General features: G+C 37.3%; 1 protein-coding gene across 1 annotated transcript in view; it reads left to right on the forward strand.

Annotated features, from left to right (window-relative positions):
• Positions 1–9,295: 9,295 nt before the first annotated feature.
• LOC113237960 (diacylglycerol kinase theta) overlaps positions 9,296–18,514 on the forward strand; it is an 80,887-nt gene continuing 71,668 nt past the window's right edge. Inside the window, exon 1 of the mRNA XM_026474676.1 lies at positions 9,296–9,522. Coding sequence (XP_026330461.1) covers positions 9,393–9,522 — 130 coding nt within the window. The 5' untranslated portion in view covers positions 9,296–9,392. The remainder of the gene's footprint in view (positions 9,523–18,514) is intronic.

Genomic DNA, 18,514 nt, shown 5'->3' on the forward strand with positions numbered 1-18,514 from the left:
CTTGTTCCTCATTTGATAATAAATCCACCTTAGTCTTAACGTTATAAATAATTTATATGTTTATATAAATGCAAAATACATGAATCGAGGTTGACTTGCAGATATTAGCAGATCACACAAAACCATAAGGTGTATATGTACTTTATACTTATAGAAATATAATGACCGTACTTTTAAATTATATTGTACTGATTGGGTTCAAATCAACAACTAACTTGATAAGTAAACTTGACCTCTTCCATTGATATGACTGACTCGTCAGATATATATGACAAGTTTATGAATGAAAAAATCTAATTATGTATTACAACAATCAGTTTGGAAGGTTCATTATTAAATTATGTATATTTACAAGCAATTTAAAAAGTAAGTAACAGGTTTTATTCATATTCCAATTATACAATACACCAATTATTTATTATGCCTTCAGTCATTTTCACCGGTTGCTAGGATCGCTAATAAATGTTATGACGAACACGAAAACTTTATTGTTATATAAGAATGTTAATTAAATTATCAGAGAATATTTAAAATTATAAATTAATTAATTATTCCAGACACTAAATCAAAAACAATTGCATAAAACAGAATTTAACGTTGATAATTTGGCTGAAAAATTACAACAAATAGTTTGCAACTATTTGGCGGACAATTTTTATTTTTCGAACTTACCTTCTGGGTGCTAAAATCAAATCCCAAAAAAGTTTTTAATCGTGTATCGTCAGTCATATTTATAGAAATTTTGACAGCACAGCGGGGAAGGGATGAAGTGGGAAGGTGTGACACGGCTGTGGTGCGTTCTGAAACTGTGGCAGCTCAGCTCTCACGACTTTTCGAATTCGCGTTTCGTGACTGAATGCCGTTACCTACTCCAAATTCAATGCGATTTCGCACGATATCATTGTTATTTATTGTCGAGGCTTAGAATAATCTCACAAAACAAATTGAATGCTTGCTACAATTCCTGATAACGCGGCGCGTGCTGCGCTCTCGCTTCGCCCGAAATTGCATGTATTTTACGTATAAAGTGCCATTAAAAGAAATTCAGTTACCCTAACACAAGCTACGTAAAGATATAATCTAAATATTCATTTGCATCATTAGCGTAGTTTTTCGGTTTCCGCAGAATTTACTTATAGCAATGTAATCACAAAATTAATGGAAACGTGAAACGAAATTTCGTAATGGTATAGGTTCCAAGCATCGATTTTACAAAATAGCTACATATACATCTAGTTATTTACCTTCTTAAAGGTCAGAGTAACCTAGTTACTAATGAATTGATTTAATACATATAATTCAATGTAAAATTTTTTTTTTTGTAAAATGTAATACTTTCTTCAGTTTATGGGTAGAGGATGGTGGTTTATAGGTAGAGTATGGTGGGACTTTTCTTTATTTAAAGATAAAAAACAGTGAAATCATGGACGTCAATGACACATTAAATATTTAGTACATGTAAAAACATGATCCTGCGGTCGCAATAGATGCAAACTTAATGAACGCCTTAACGTTATATTTTAGCAATATGATGTATTATAAGTTTAGCTATAATTATAACTGCTGGGTTATGTATGTATTTTATTTTATCTTCAAAATAGTTTACGTTTTATTGCATTTACAAATTAAATATTAAATGCGTATGAGTATTAGTTTTTTCTGACATTTATTGGTTCATGTCGCAAGTTACTACATACCTGGTCAATAAATCTCAACGAGATTAATTCGGATGGATTTTAACAATTTCCCTTGTGATATTCATTAAGTATCTTTACAATAAACACAGGTGATTCTGTTAATTCTGTTGTAATTAACTTCCGCTACTATAAATAACCAACCACTTTGTCAGAAGTGGGGACGAGTTTTGGCAGCGGTAGAGTTACTTGTGAAAGAGTTCGTCCGGGGAAGTATTGCCACCACAGACCACATAATTCTACCTATTTCTGCTGCCGAGCAGTAATGTGAGCATTACTGTATTCCGATTTTGAAGTGTAAGAGTGCTGTTGAAATTACAGACACATGGAACTTGTCAACTTATGTCTCAGAATGACGGGCGCTGTGACGATGCCACTGAAACTGTTATGGATGGCGTAGTGTCGCTTACCGCAAATTGCGCAACCTGTCCGTTCCGTCACTTGGTGTCATAAAAGAAGGATAAATACGGCAAATAAGTATATTTTTTCTTTACAACCAGTAGTCTACCGATTGTGAACTGTGGATATAGAGATAGATATCACAAGCTACGTTTGTAATTCTATTACAATAAAAACTAAATTTATTTATTATAGAATATTATAGAAACCCTGTGTACCGGGTGCCATGGACACACACATAGGCAACCACAAATTACACCCAAACTCACGAGAGAAATAAATGTAGGCCATGCTAATATTTCTCCCGGACCGGGAATCGAACTTGGGACCTCTGTGTGGCAGTCCGGAATGGTAACCGTTCGCCCACGGAGGCAGTTTATTTATTTATCAATACTTATAAACTATCATTACAGGATTTAACCTAATGCGATAGTAAGCTACGTATGAAATATCTACCTATAAATAAATTAATCTATATATTTTCATAACATATTACAAATAAAGTTACACTTGTGAGTTCACTCAAAGAACAAAAGATATGTCTACGTTATTGCAGAGGGTATGCTCCATAATGAGTATCCACACAAACGGAGTGAAGTTTTAAACGCAATGTTGAAATTTGTTCTCATTTTCGTGGCTCATTGGTTGTCTGAGGCTACGAAACGGATTTTCCGCGACCGAACTTTACTGTTGCTCGTAAAAATGTACCTACTTCTACCAATTTAACATTTCAGGCGGTGAAATTTTGAACTAACCTTTTGTTATTATACAGCTTTCGATTGCAAATAAATGTTTTAGAAGAAAAGTAGGTACCTACTTTAGGTGGAAAAAAAGAAAATACTAAGCCGTATGTACGAGCATATACATCATGTCATTCGAATGTTTTGTGAAACTTTTCAGGTAACCTGACAACGTGACTTTTGTTTTTGTTGTTTTGTACACCTTTTAAAAGCAGTATAATGTGGTCCTATGAAATGAATTGGGACCACATGGGATCTTACACTTAAGTATTTAAGTAAGTTCTTTGAGTTGTCTAGAATTTTTTTTTTATAATATCAAGTGACAGAAATGTCGTGCGCCTGATGGCGTGCGCCTGATGGCAAGCTACACGACTGTTCATAACAGTTGCAGTGCCACTCGAGCGACTCGAGCTGTAAGTCGAAACCTGACAGACAAGTTAACAAGTCCCATGTGCCTGTAATTTCGCCAGCACCCTTACCCCTCAAATCCGGAACGCAGCAATGCTCACATTACCTACTGCTTGGTGACAGAAAAGTGGCAGTACTTCCCTAGACGGACTCTTTCACAAGAAGCTCTACTGCTACTAAATAAGTAATAAAAATTCAAATAAGTAGCTATAAATATCATAATGCAATCTAAGATTTAAAGAAATACACGAGTTTGTATAAAGGCGATGGCAACGCTTCTTTCGATAGCAAGAATAAGTTGGTGGTACTATAGTCACCTATTTCGGTGGGCAGATAGAATCGTTCACGAGTGAGCACTTTGCAAAGCAGGCATGAGCGGTTTGAGCGGCCAGTTTAAATATAGCGGCGGCGACGCCCAGCGGACCGCGGTTTTCCACCCGATTACATCCCCGTGCACCCTCTGTAACCTATACGGAAGCAACACCCACACTAAAGTTAAGCTATGTAAATTATGTTGTAAATTCTAAAGGATTCTCGTCATAAAACTCAAATATAACACAGCTAATACAATTCTCATCCCTGGTGTAATAAAACCATATCTACAAAATAATATTTTCCCAGTGTCTATTAACGAAAATTATTCGATAACTTATTTTGACATCTAGTTGCCATTAAAATTGACCCATGTAACTTTCATCGCTTTTAAATTCTGACTGACTAATTAAATCCGCACAACTATGGAACGACCTCTCGTCTGAAATGCGACATCTAAATCGCTTCCTATTTGCAAAAGTGGATTGTGTAAATATCTTCTAACACTGTCCTAGTCTGCAACGTGTATATATATTTATTAGTAAGTATAAGTTTATTTAGGTATATTTATATATGCTAATATACATGTAGGTATACTATAATACATGGTTATTTCTTATTTGATAACATTAATGTTAATTTTTGTCTATCTATACAATTCAAATTTTGCTATTGGCACACTACGTGTCCCGCTCTGATTATCTTTCCTATATCTCAAAGGTTGTCTCGAAGAGATCGCTGTTAGCGATAAGGTCGCCGTTGCCCACATTAGTTTTGAGCTGTCTGTTTACTGTTTTTGTTCTTATGTGTGGGCAATAAAGTGTATAGCTATCCATGTTTGCACGCCCATGTAATATTATTAAAAAAAATATTTATTTACTTATTTAGTTTGTACAACTTACACTTACAGTACTTATAACTAAACATGTAAGCCATAGTCACAAAAAAGGTCACAAAAAAAGGTTGAGTCGATCACCGGCCAAAGATAGGAAGCGGAATTTGGACCACAGAGCTTTGGGCGGTGACCGCCTCCAAATAGTAACCAGCGGATGTTAGAAATTCTGGTTCAGTGTTGCTGAACACGTCAATATAAACGTGGTCTGTCGAAGTGCGTGTGAGTAAATATATAATTTCTACTTTCAATATTTGTATGCTTAATGTTTGGCCGGACACAGTGAAACTATACTTATTTTGTACATGACAGGTTCTAAATAACCTGTGTTTTCACAAATAAATGAATTATTATTATTAACTTTTTATTAAATCCGCCTTTCCATGATTCGGTTTTGAAGGGTAAGGATGCCGGTGAAATTACAGGCACATGAGTCTTTTCAAGTTTCGTTTCAGGGTGACGGGAGGAGTGGCGGTGCCCCTTAAATCTATGCGATTTAAAGTTTTATGCAGCACTGCGCATGATACGGACAGTCCCTTATCTTTCTACGTAAGTTTTGTTTATATCAACCTTCCTTGTCAACCTCTTGGTTATGAGGGAAGGGCACGATACCCTGTGCGAGCAAGCCCGCACAGGGACCATCTGAGTCACGTCCTAACCCCAGATCAGCCCGTTTGCACGGACTTCATCCAATTCTCAAAAGGTGCCTTAGGTGAGCCACCCCGGGTGCACGTACAGCACCCTACAGCTGTGGTACCTATCTGGAAAATAATTTCCAGATAGGTACCAGAGCTGTAGGCACGCTCACTGATACGGACAGGTGTATCGCTTACCACCAGGCACACGACTTGCTCGTCTCGTCACTTCACCCACTGCTGGGTATAGGCCTCCCGTAGTTTGTGCCGCCTTCTAGTTATGATCAGTGCAAATTCACTTGGTACAGTACAAAATAAAATAAGATACAAAGATAAATTTACTTCTTCTTTTTTGAAGTTTGTTAGAAATATATAGGAGTAGAATTGTCTAATTAAGAAGCAACTTCATTCCCATTGGAGTAGAGTGGCTCATATTCACTACTTTATATATACATCTACATATATTTATTATATTTTTGAGTACGAAATAAATTTATAAACCAGGTAGGTAATGCTTTTATGATAATTTTCATTCAAGATGGGGTTTGAGCTAATCAAAATGATTTTTTTATAGTGGATGTTTTCTTGTATATTACTCATATTTAATGTGTACTATAATTTACTTTATATTTTTTTATGATACCAAGATCAATGAAATGTAATTATAATTACGCTATTTGTTAGTATTTTTTACCATATTTCTTTTATACATTATTAAACTAACTATAACTATTTATATAATTTTATTGTACATAATATCATTAAAATTTACACAGGGTATCAATAACAGTGGAGCTAATTATGAAAGACTTTTTCCAGGGAAGTATTGCCAGCTTACCCGTTTCTGACGCTAAGCAGTAATGTTAGAGCATTACTGCGTTTCGATTTTGAAGGGTAAGGGTGCTGGTGTTGGTAGGTCATTGACGCTAGAGATATTACAGGCACATGAGACTTGTCGGCTTATGTTTTATGGGTGACAGTCGCGGTGGCAGCTCTGAGTGGCACTGTAACTGCTATGGACAGGCGTGTCGCTTAACACCAGGCGCACGATTTGTTCGTTCTGTCACTTGATTTCATAAAAAAAGACCTAGACAATTAGTCGTTAACATTTTATTATTATTCAATTATTCATCTTTTCCTTTCGTTCTCTGTAGCACACGCATTTCCTATATTTATTAAATTCCTCTCCCATTACGTTTTATCGTTAATCCGTTTCCTAAATTTCTTAACATACAAAAAGGTTTCCTCGTATTTTAAATAAGGGTAACCATCTTGGAGTAATGCTCCCATTCCTGCTTGGCGGCAGAAATAGTTAAGGTGGCAGTACTTCTCTGGAAGAACTCTTTCACAAGGAGCTCTACTGCTACCAAAATATTCTCTCTATTAAAAATATCGCAAGGATAAGCAAGTTTGTTTTTAAGTTAACTTGTTTGTCCTCAAGGGAATTCTAAGTAATTAACTCCCCTACGTTGTGTAGACACGTATTTCTCTGTTTGCGAGAGGTAAAGAACCTTAAGTCCACATTTCGGAATTTAAATGTTTTTACAAACATTGCTTTAGAATGTTTAAAATTACGTAAGGGTAAAAGACATTCAGTCTTATCGTGGTTTGTTGTATTTGACTTTTAGACAAAGCTTTCAAGTCACTCGCAAATCGCAAAGCGACCGCGAGGCGTTGTCGCTGCGTGCTCGCGGCGTGCACGCCGCTCTGTCGCATCTGTCGCAAATCGCCAGTGTGATAAAGCTCTAAGATTGATTTTAAATGCTTAATCAAGAGCAAAGGTAAAGGTCTGTAAAACGATCTGTAGTAAAAAAATACTATTTGGCATTTAAAGTTCTTTATCTGTCACTTATAGTTCAACCAGCTCTACGTCTTTTACTGATATCAATATGATCTTGACTTAACTTGACTACATACACGTATGTAATCAAGTTCGCTACGTCTCAGTTGTTATATATTTCAAAAATACCTCTTCATAAGTCGTCAGTCAAGTTGTTATCTCGCAGATAGACCCCCACACCCGCGTGTGCAGTATAGTATTGTTAGCAGTATAGTACTAATACCAAGTTAGAGGATGAACAAGTCGTACGCCTGGTAGTAAGCAACACCCCCATCTCCTCCGTGGCCGAACGGTTACCATGCCTGACTACTACGCAGAGGTTCCGGATTCGATTCCCGGGCCGAGAGAAATATTTATATGACCTACATATATGTATTTATCTCGTGAGTTTAGATGTAATTTGTGGTTGTCTATATGTGTGTCCATGGCACTCATATAGACAACACACACACACACACACACACACACACATTAGACACACGGTTTCCCTATTGGGGGGCTATGAGTGTGTGTTGTTATTATTATCCAAAACAGTTGCAGTGCCACTCAGAGCTTTAAACGGCAAAGATCTTAGAGGCATTGCCACTGCGCCCGTCACTAAGTTGCCAAGTCCCGTGAGCGTGTAATTTCACCAGCAACCTTACCCTTCAAAACCGGAACGCAGTAATGCTCACATTACTGCTTGGCGGCAGAAATAGGTAAGGTGGCAATACTTTCCTGGACGAACTCTTTCACAATGACCTCTACGTGTACGAATTAATGCGTTGTTATAAAGATCTTCATATTAATATTGAGACCCGGACCCGTAAATCATTCCCCAGTGATCGGAAATTCGGGTGCAAATCGGGTAATGGCAAAAAATATACGATGTTGGGAAGCAATAGCTCATTTACTTCGCTTGCACCATGACCGACGCAGTCTCTTTGGGGGCGTTGCAAAAGATGCGGCCTATTTACTATTTGCTGCTTTTTTGAAAAGGTTATTTTATTTTAACTTATTGTGAGACCAACGGCTATATTGCAGAGTAAAAACTGAAACAATTATGTAGAGCCAGTTATAGGGCCTCACCGATAGACATTAAGTTAATGAGCACTAAATTACTAACTATATAACTAGTAACTATACTATATAGGTACATGATATTTTCTCAGCAACTAGTAATTACCTATTCGCCAAAAATCTTGCGATTTTCCACTTCCTGTTTAGTCGTAATAGGTCGGTAAAGCGAAGATAAATGTCGGATATAAACAAAAAAATATTATCGTGTTTGAGAGAGTACTGTCAAGAAGTTCCTGTCGACAACTAACTCCATCATCACCGTTAAATCAGCGCGCATCTAGGAAATGCTTTCTCAGCTGATCGTAAGAACTAAATACGATATAGAACCGTATAAGGATTCCTTAGAGGAACATGATTTCTGGCAGCATCATGTCAATATTTTCACGTATGACAATAGTAGGTATGTCATCTGAAATTATGGTACAAGATCTGGCTCAAATATTACAAGTGAACTGAAATAACAAAAGCTTTTCTTATAAAAGCTTACATAAAAAAATATGTGTCTTGTTTGTAACAAATGCAAACTAATTTACGTATCAGTAAAATGAGTTAAATCAGCTAATGTTTCAAGGATATCAAGTAAAAGTAATAAGAACTTTGTTTCAATCCTTTTCTTTTTGTGGTTAGGATTTGGAGATGCGCAGTAGAGTAATGCCGTTGGCGGTTGAGCGGTTGGGCGGCCGGGCGTTCGGCGTTCGGCGGCGGACGGGCGTCTCCGCGCTGATGCTGCGCCTCTTAATATTGTAAACAAGAGCTTTTTCGATTGGTGGGCGGCACCGCGCACGCGCTACCTACGACGTGATCTTAACACGACGTTCTGACATTTTTTGTTTTTTTTTTTAATATTTCATACAAAATACAAGACTTGTTTTTGATTTCGGCGATTCAGTTGTATTTGTAAATAATATGAATTCAAACAATCACAGAAATAATGGACCATAAAATCTACCATGCTTTTTCATCTTGTTGATCATACGTTGAAATCTTTAATACACAAAATTTTAAAGTTGAGGATGATACGTATTTGTGAATAGAGATGATGATTAATAACATTAGAGAGATGACTTTTTTACGGTGATTAAAATGTTTGTAAATCTTTAACGTTTTGCGGTGATTGATCACACTAGGTAGTTGCTGGAAAACTTCCACCCGATCAGCAAGTACAGAGTTAGGAGATCTCCTGAAAGCTCCCTCGATAAGAAATTTGATCGATCGGGAACCGCGGCCGCCGGCACGAGGTCGAGGCGGACGGCGCGCGAGGCGCAGGCGCGGCGCCTCGGGTTTGCGGGCGCGCGGCCGGGGCTTTAGACGCGCCGCGATGGTGGGCCGCGACAGCCGCTCGGAGAGCGCGGCGCGCCCCGCTGCGCCGCGGCATGAGTAGCGCGCCCGCCCGGCCCGGCCACCGCGCCCGCCATGGCGCAGGCCGCGCCCGCGCCCCACACCACCCACTCCTTCGCCAAGAAAACCTTCCACAAGCCCACCTACTGCCACCACTGCTCCGACCTGCTCTGGGGCCTCATCGGGCAGGGCTACGGCTGCGAAGGTACGCGTCGCGCATGCGCCCGAAGCGCGTCGATACCGCGCACCAACCGGCCGCGCGCCGCCCGGCGTCGCACGACCAGCGCGTTATGCAACCCTGGGGCCGAAGCCCTTGGCCCCGGTGGTCGAGGACCTCGGCCTGCACTCCGCCCTCTTCGACGCCCGTCCGCCGCTGCGCTACCGCTGGGCACGACCAGCTCTCCGACTCTCGCTACTGTCTTTTTTGAGTGTTCTTGTTCGTGTTGCTTGTTTGTCTAGCAAACGTTAGTTTAGGCGTTGCTGGCAGACGACTCGTAAGGTTTCGAAGACACCAACAAATCACCTGAAAACTATTAGTAGTAGTGACCAGTGACTGTTGAATTGATTGAACCCATTGGCATTGATGATAGTTGATTGGAAACATTTCCTAACCATGAAATGAGCTGTGATCGCTGGTGGTACACTGGCGGTGGTCGTGTGAGGATGCCTTCTCCGGCGGATGGATCGATGGTGCGCTAGGGATCAGCTGAAAGTCAAACGACCTAAGCATTCTCCGACGAACATATCGATCGATCTGTTTTGAGAGGTTTTTTCCGGCCACGCGGGGCGGGGCGGAGTGGGGCGGGGCTCGTGCCTGCTCCTCTCGATGTTGTGATCGTGTCCTATCCCCCAAATTTAGTGCCATGATATCACTCAGGAGCCGGTAAGTGACGGTACGCAGGTGCGATGCATAAAACGTGGGTTAGGGACACATCGGTGAGTCGATAACGTGAGAGAAGACATCTTGTTTTTGCGCATTTTGTTTTGATCCTTCCACGAATTTTCGTCCGATATAATGTTACGTAGAATCTTTAACTATACATTATTAACCAATAAAACTAGACAACTGTGTTTAATTTACAGTATAAACACTTATTATATCCTTATTAAAAAAGAAAAGTTACACTACAGCGATCTCAATATTACGCGTAACTACTTCTAAGAAAACACACAATACACATCTCACTTCAATGTAATATAAAAGCTAATGTTCAAATATTGATGAGCTTCCAAAGAACTATACATAATTTAACAGCTTTCTTTTCATATACATGTACACATTAAAAAGGAGGTATTACAAAGAAATATAGAAGCACAAAATATTATTCTTGGAACGTCGTATCCCATAAGATCAACTCTGATTTTTTTGAATTTGATAAATATATTTCTAACAAATCGGAACAGTCGTGATCGTGGGACCTGTGAAGAACCCGAATCGTTGGTTTGATTGACAAAACAAATATACGCGACTTAGATCCGAGATTTTTAATGCACAAATATCTCATTGATGTAATAATGAATGAAAATGATGGAATAAAGCCATATCTCTACATTTTGTGCTTAAATGGAAGAGCTATGAAATTTCACATATATGTATATAATTTGTGTCATGATGTTTATTTTACAACTGTTATGTGATAAAAGAACGTCTAACGTCAAATGTGTCTTAATCATAGATATAGTCTTAATACGACATACACATGAATCGAAAAAGCAACAAAAATCTAATATTATATCGATTATTGAATTTAAGACTTCATCATCATTCGCTATTGCAAACAAATCTATGAAATGTACATGAATACAATATTCAAGGACCGGATCATTTAAATTCAATTAATTCAATTAATATCGGCATACATACTTGTAAACTCTCATATCATAACGGAAAGCTAATGAATTATTAAAAACAATACGGTTTCCTGGTATAATCGCGGTTAACGTTCTTTTATACAATGATTTGGTTGCTAAATGAACAGCCGATTTCGAAACAAGAGAAAAATATGTTAAAAGTCTCGTTTTTGCGTTCAAAAATACACTTCAAATATTAAAACATTCGACAACGTCATCGTGTTAGTAAAATTGGCTATATTGTAAATATCGAAATCTAGCTACTACGTCAGTCAGGTTGGCATAAAGCTGGGCACCACACTGCTAATTTTCTTGAAACATTTGGTCATTGTAATTGCATTGATACTCCACTGACATTATATTGCAATTATGATAGTATTCGTTATTTTGCTAGTTGCACTAGTAGTCAATGGAATAGCAGTGATGGCATACTATTATTCAATTAGTCACAATCGATGTTTCGTAATTGAAAATTGCAATGCATATCTTAATTCTAATAAATAATATTTATTATGCATGGTGTTCAATCCAATTCGCGGTTTTGGCAATGCTGACTTGTTGAATACAACACTTATTATATTATTATTAATAATACTTAAAATGTTTACAGTGGTATAATGATGATGGCCCCAAGAATTTAAATTTCATAGGACTGTAAATGGTACAATGCTTTTATTATTTTTGAGATTCTAATTTGCAAGATTCAACTCATTACATGTTTGTATCTGTGGAATGTGAAGCTACATTTTAATATTTGTCATTGGTGCTAGTAGTGTTAATGCACAGGCATTTTTATGCTAAGTTTAGGCATCAATCTGCCACAAAATTATCCCGAAATTTAACGTATAAAGTGTTCCTAGCTATAATATGTATTTTGTGAAAGAGAAGTTTTGAGAGAATTTTTTTTTATATTTACTGAACAATTTAGTCTTCAAATAAGTATATAATATTAGTAGACCACGCCATCCCATCGACTCGTCATTGAAGAGAATACCAAAAAATTACAATGGCAGTTCAATAGTAACTAGATGGCTAGCTACTGACAAGCCATTATCCTAACCTTTTAACAGAATACAAAAAAAACCAGCCATTTATACTCTATCCACACACAACTGGGTTTTGTGGTTGTGGTGGACGAATGGGTGACTGAGGAAGTAGCAGAATTAACTATATACTTGTTCACTTTATACTCGTATAATGACTGTTTATTCAGGCAAAACACAACTTTATACTTAAAATACAAGACACGATTCGAGGATTTATATTGTAAGGCTCATCCAAGTACACACACAGCATGAATTTATTCCTAGGTAAATACAACTTGGACGTTTTAGGCAAAGATGTTTCATTCGGTTTGTAGCAAAAATAATATTTAGGGACTAAATATCTGTACAGGTTATTCGGAAAACATTAACAATCTCGCAGGACTGTTATTACTTATGTGGTTTGTGGTTATTACCATCGAGTATATAACCTCGATGGTTATTACTAACATAATAAACAACAACTTTTGTTCCATGACTTTTAATAATTCTTCAGGTATTACTTTCTAACAAAAATAAAAAATGTCACCAATTAGACCGACCTACGTAAATAACTGCGCAATAAAAGCGCTACCATAAGTACCAATTTTTTGTTAATATGTTAATATATTGATTTACCAATTTCTACCAAAAAAATGTATAGATTGTCAGATAGTACAATAAAAACGGAATTTTTTGATTTATTATGTATGTTGTGTAAAATTTTATGGAACAACAATTGTTGTCCTACGACGTTGTTACTATTATACAAACAACCCTGTATATATTATAAAGAACTACATGTTTAGGGACATAAAATTCATAGTAATTACAGACATACGACATGCATTACACACACGTCACATGGATGAAACTGCACCACGAAACATTATTGGAAGAAATCGTAGCACGTAGCATCTTTTTACAACAAGTCGTAGTAAGGTCCGCGTAGCTGCGTACGATATGCCTACTCGCGTAACAAAGCCGTCATAGATTTACATTTTCACTTTCACATAAGAAATCCACAAAAATATTGTTTATTTCTGGTGCGTGACATTTTAGCATTTTTTAAAATTTAATAATAAATATTCTTAAAATCACCGAACGCGGAAAAAATTCTATATAAAACCAAGATGTAGGTATATGTAACGCGAACATAAATCCTAATAATACCTTAGACATTGTAAATGCAAAAACATATTCGCTACAATCACATACCACTATCTTAAATTTCCGCTCGGAGACGTGCCTGTGCTACAAAGAAGCATTGGAAAGGGATTGGTGCTAACCGTGATGGCTACAGTTGTCAGGTAGGTGGGAACAAAACACTTCCTCACGGGGCTATGTAGCGCGGCAGTGGCAACAGAGCACGGCACAAAGCGACACTACAAAAGCGTCAACTGACGCTATCGCTATAGACAATAGGTGTCCGACGCGCCGTCGTCGCGCTTTGTTCGAGATAACGTGTGGTCGCTTGTCTTCGCCGGCAGCGTGACTTCATGCCTTCGTGCCCTAGTTTTAAGATAAGGGCTTTAGCATGTTACAATAAAAAAAACAATTAAACTCAAAAATAACATCCTCTAAAACTTACAATCTCACTATAGGCAAAAGAAGTCGTTTAAACAATTGACGTTCGCAGCTTATGATTATAAATAAAACTTTATTTCTTTTTAATAATTCCCTTCGGTAGTTCAATTTAGTTTCGTTAAATTATCATTATTTGTTTTTTTTTACAGTTAAAATTATTTGATACCTTCTCATCCAACAAAAAAAAATGCCGTATTTTTGTGATCATAATTTTGAGACGATTTACTGTTTTGTTTACATTGCTTACGTTATAGTTTCTTAATTCTTTTAGGCAGATGGCTTTATAGCCAATGTTCAATATATTATGTAACAGGATCTATCACAACAACATTTATGCTTAATCAAAAACATAGCGATAGTTAATTGTCTACCAAAATGTTTGAGTAATGACAGGTTTATGTAGGTACAGTTTTTTTTACCTTGCCCAACGCATTAGCATAGCAATACAAAGGGGGAACACTGCCAGCATCTTGGGCACCTTGCCGCGGGGACCCAATTTTATTCATATAATTTAAATATCCTAGTTTTACTTTCTAGTAGTTAAGCTTTTGTTGTCTTTTTTACCTTACCTGTAAATTGTCTTAATTAAATAAAGAATTAATTTTTAGTTAAAACATGTTACGTTTTGCATTTCTTAATTATTTAAAACATTCGAAAATGTTTTAACATGAACGAAAATATATTGAAATTTATAAATATTTTCGTTTCCGATAATCGTATCCTGTAAATAATATATTTGTCCTATTACCGTTTTCGTCTTCTGAACCATTCCTCAGTTTAGACGCCAATCAATAATCATCAATATATTATGTTGTATTTCGACCACAAATATTCGTGTACATAAATAATGATTAACAATCTCACATCCTCAAACGAGGGACACGTTGCGTGGCTACATCGTTTTCGACACGTTTTTGTGGCTTTGGAAAATGCATACCATTCTTTGACAACTCTATTTCCGATCCATTTCGGCACTTTATGGTAACAGAAGTATCTATATACAGATTATGAATAGATTATAGATATTTATATATTTATGAATTATTGTTTTATTATACCTATAAACGTTCTTTCTGACAAAATGTATGATGTTTTTCCGATTGCCTACTTTGATAATTCTCAAAGAATGCGTAAACAATGAGTGATCGTTGACGTGCACTCCCGTGCATGTGTCCATTTATAATAAATACTGTTGAATTAAATAAAATTTGAATGTAAAAGAATTATGACGGAATTATTAATACGAGCCTAACAGTATTGACGCTTCCATGGTCGAGTAGCTTGCACACCGGTTTTAATGGAGTCGCCATTTCCAAGGTCCCGGGCTCGATCCCCGACCGGGTCAATTTAGAAAATATTTTCTATATTATCTCGGGTCTGGATGTTTGCGGTACCATCGTGGTATCCGACTTAAAATAAAATTCCATAACACACGTGCTTTAGTTACTTACTTTGGGATCGGAGCGGCGTATGTGTTGTTGTCTAATACTTATTTATTATACTTAGTATACTAAATAACATACTTCTTGAAATACACTCTTGGTGTAATAGGGTCATGACGTTAATACGTTAGGTCACTACAAAATGCCAACTTTTCGAGAGAAAGGTTTGAATATTCTACGAAACGAAATTTGTCGATATCTTTTTTGTTCTTAAATAGATTTAGATTCGGATTCGTTTATTTCTCAAATATAATTAATTAATTACAGTATAAATAGCACTCCCTGTGAAATAAGAAATTATATTCAGATCGTCGAAAAAAAAGAAACACACACACATATAGCCGCGCACTAGGAAAACCCTGTATCGCGGGTGCCATGGACACGCACATAGGTAGACAATCATAAATTACACCCAAACTCACGAGAGAAATAAATGTAAACCATACAAATATTTCTCCCGGTCCGGGAATCGACCTCTGCACGGCAGTTCAGCATGGTAACCGTTCGACCACGGAGGTAGTTAAAAAGAAACAACAACGAAACAAAACAAGTCAAACAAAAATGAAAAATACACAGAACAGTTCTATAATTAACAATTCATTATTAAGAATATTGTTGTCATTAAATTCCACATCAAATATCATTCTTCATCAAGAATCTTCGTACGCTGATAACAAATACATAGGAGAGTTCCAGAATTTCACACGTCCGTAATTTGTAAATTAGAAGCATTAGAAGCAGTGGATGTCTTCGTTCAGTAATGTGAGCAATGCTGCGTTCCGGTTTTGAAAGATAAGGATGCGGGTGACATTACAGGCACGTAGGACTTGTTAACATATATCTCAGGGTGACGGGCGCAGTGGCACTGCCTCGTAGATCTTTGCGATCTAAAGCTCTGAATGACACTGCCGTGGACAGGCGTGTCGCATACATTTGCACGACTTGGTCGTCCCGTCACTTTTTACTATTAGGGTGGCTTCATTCAGGGCCTGCGCAGGCCTTCGTCATTCTCCTTGCCCTTTGAGTGATCTATTGTGATCACCACTAATTATAATTATAGTTCAGAGCCAAGGCCGACAGCATTAAACAAATGAAGGGCTTTCTTGGCTCCGACGTTTTTATGTCCTCTGGTTATAGCCTGTGTCCTCCCGGTATGGAACTTCATACGTTCATCAGGTAGCAGCATTGCGCGGGGAGATGCACAGGAGTTTCATCCGCCTCGTGGCCGAATCTACACTCTCTATTATCTTTCTGCCCAATATTAGACATGTGCTTGTTCAAACCACAATGCACAGTTCAGATTCCAGTGACCATTCTGATGCCGCACCTGTCCAATGACAGAGCTTCTCTACAGTGGTTCTGTAGGCAGCTATCAGGGCTTTTGAATAATCAAGACCCTTGCTCTGTAACCACACTTCTCGTTACATAGTATATTAACTAACAGAACAATAGTATTTTCACCCCAACTTGTATTGAAATTCATTATTTAAATTTACGTCATAACACAAAAGCATGATCAAAAACGATCTGATAGCGATGGCAACTAGAGGTTCCAACACTCCTCTTACAGTAGATCAGGGTCCGTCTATAACACCCAGCGAAGATCGCGCTTTAAGAAAGCAATCCTTAGGGAGTGCTTTGTTAAAGTGTCCGCTACCTTTTATCTAGACGGTATGTAGACGACATTGATCTTTTTTTGATACAGCTCACGAAGAAACTTATAGCGCGTATCTATATGTTTCGTCTTGTAGTGAAACATTACATCTTCTACCCGCTCACACGATGCGCTGCTCATCCTACCGCAAAATGGCGGCTATTTGGTTTCGCAAATTAGAAAAGGATTCAGTTTAAATACAAGTTTTTATAAATAAAAATTATTATTCTGTATTGCTAAATAAATACCCTCCGCACTACAATAAAAACATCTCAAATAAAGTGCAGTAATACACCGCAAATCCTGCACTTAAAAAGCACTAATGAAATTTTTGATGTACTTGGATAAATATGATAATATTCCGTTTGAGTGGTTCTAACGTTTACCATGAAATTACTCCTTAAAGTTTATAAACATTTATATTCAGGGTGAACTTAAAAAACGCTAGTTACGGTATGTTTTCAATAAATAAACACCGAAATCATCAGCCCAAACAATAACACACACGATTGTCGTGATGTATTTTTGAAGTTGTTTATTTTTTTTAAATGACAGACCCTGGCATTAAAAACTTTATGGTTTGCTAGAGTAGTTACCGAAATAGCTATTAGTATTAGTTCGACCTTGATTGCATTCTGGTTGTCGACATAAAGTGTAGGAGTGACAGCTTCTCCACGCGCTTCCTTGTAGAGACGAGTGAGCCATATAGCATTCTATGCAACTAGGCTGGCCGCCACAAACTCCGTCTTAGTCGTTGATAGAGTCCATCGAGTATATAATCAGAAATAGAGACGAAATAAGTGCCATCCAACCCTGGCAATTCATCAGGCAAATGGGCCTTATATCACTTTTAAATGTCAACTCTCGTTTGCGTTAAAATCACAAATTAGAAAACTGAAATAGTACAGCGCCAACAACTGACCTGTGTGCACATCTCCGTATATTCCAAAAATATTCTGTATTTATTGTAATAAAGATAATATCTCTAACAATGGGGGCTGTTCCATTCGGTGATGTGGGGAAAACAGCAAAACATCTAATTACAAAACTAGCGGAATCGCATTTTATCGATAATTAAACATTAAATATGTACTTTTTTAATTTTCGTCCATTATAGCAAAACTCAAGTTAAACTGGTCGACTTGAAGTGAAACAATTGACGAGTGTCGTCAATAGTTTTGAATTCGGGCTGGCCAATCGGAGCGCAGTGTCACAGTAATAATTTGGCGGAATAGTTTTCAAACAAATTAAATGACATTTCGTTTCTATTTCTGTTTATATACTCGATGACAAAGTCATGTCATCTTAGTGTTTTCGATGACCACGACACCACGGCAAAAACAATAGTATTTTCACCCAAACTTCCTTTCAAAAAAACACACAAAATTCGTTATTTAAATTTCCGTCCTAACACAAAAACATGATCTGATGGCCAGGACAACCATAGAGGTTCCAACAATAACAAAAAAGCTGTTTCATGCAGTTCGTACTATTTTTATAATTTTCAAGTCAATAAAGCACTTTTGACGTATCATCACATGAGACGTTATTATACCAAAGTGAAGTTAATAGTTGTATTTCTTTAACAGAACGTGAACGTGAACTGCTCGAAGTAGTGTCATAGTCAAAACCCTAAATTAT

The sequence above is a fragment of the Hyposmocoma kahamanoa genome, unplaced genomic scaffold, assembly GCF_003589595.1.
Source record: "Hyposmocoma kahamanoa isolate Upper Pololo Valley unplaced genomic scaffold, ASM358959v1 94, whole genome shotgun sequence".
NCBI classification, from domain to species: domain Eukaryota; kingdom Metazoa; phylum Arthropoda; class Insecta; order Lepidoptera; family Cosmopterigidae; genus Hyposmocoma; species Hyposmocoma kahamanoa.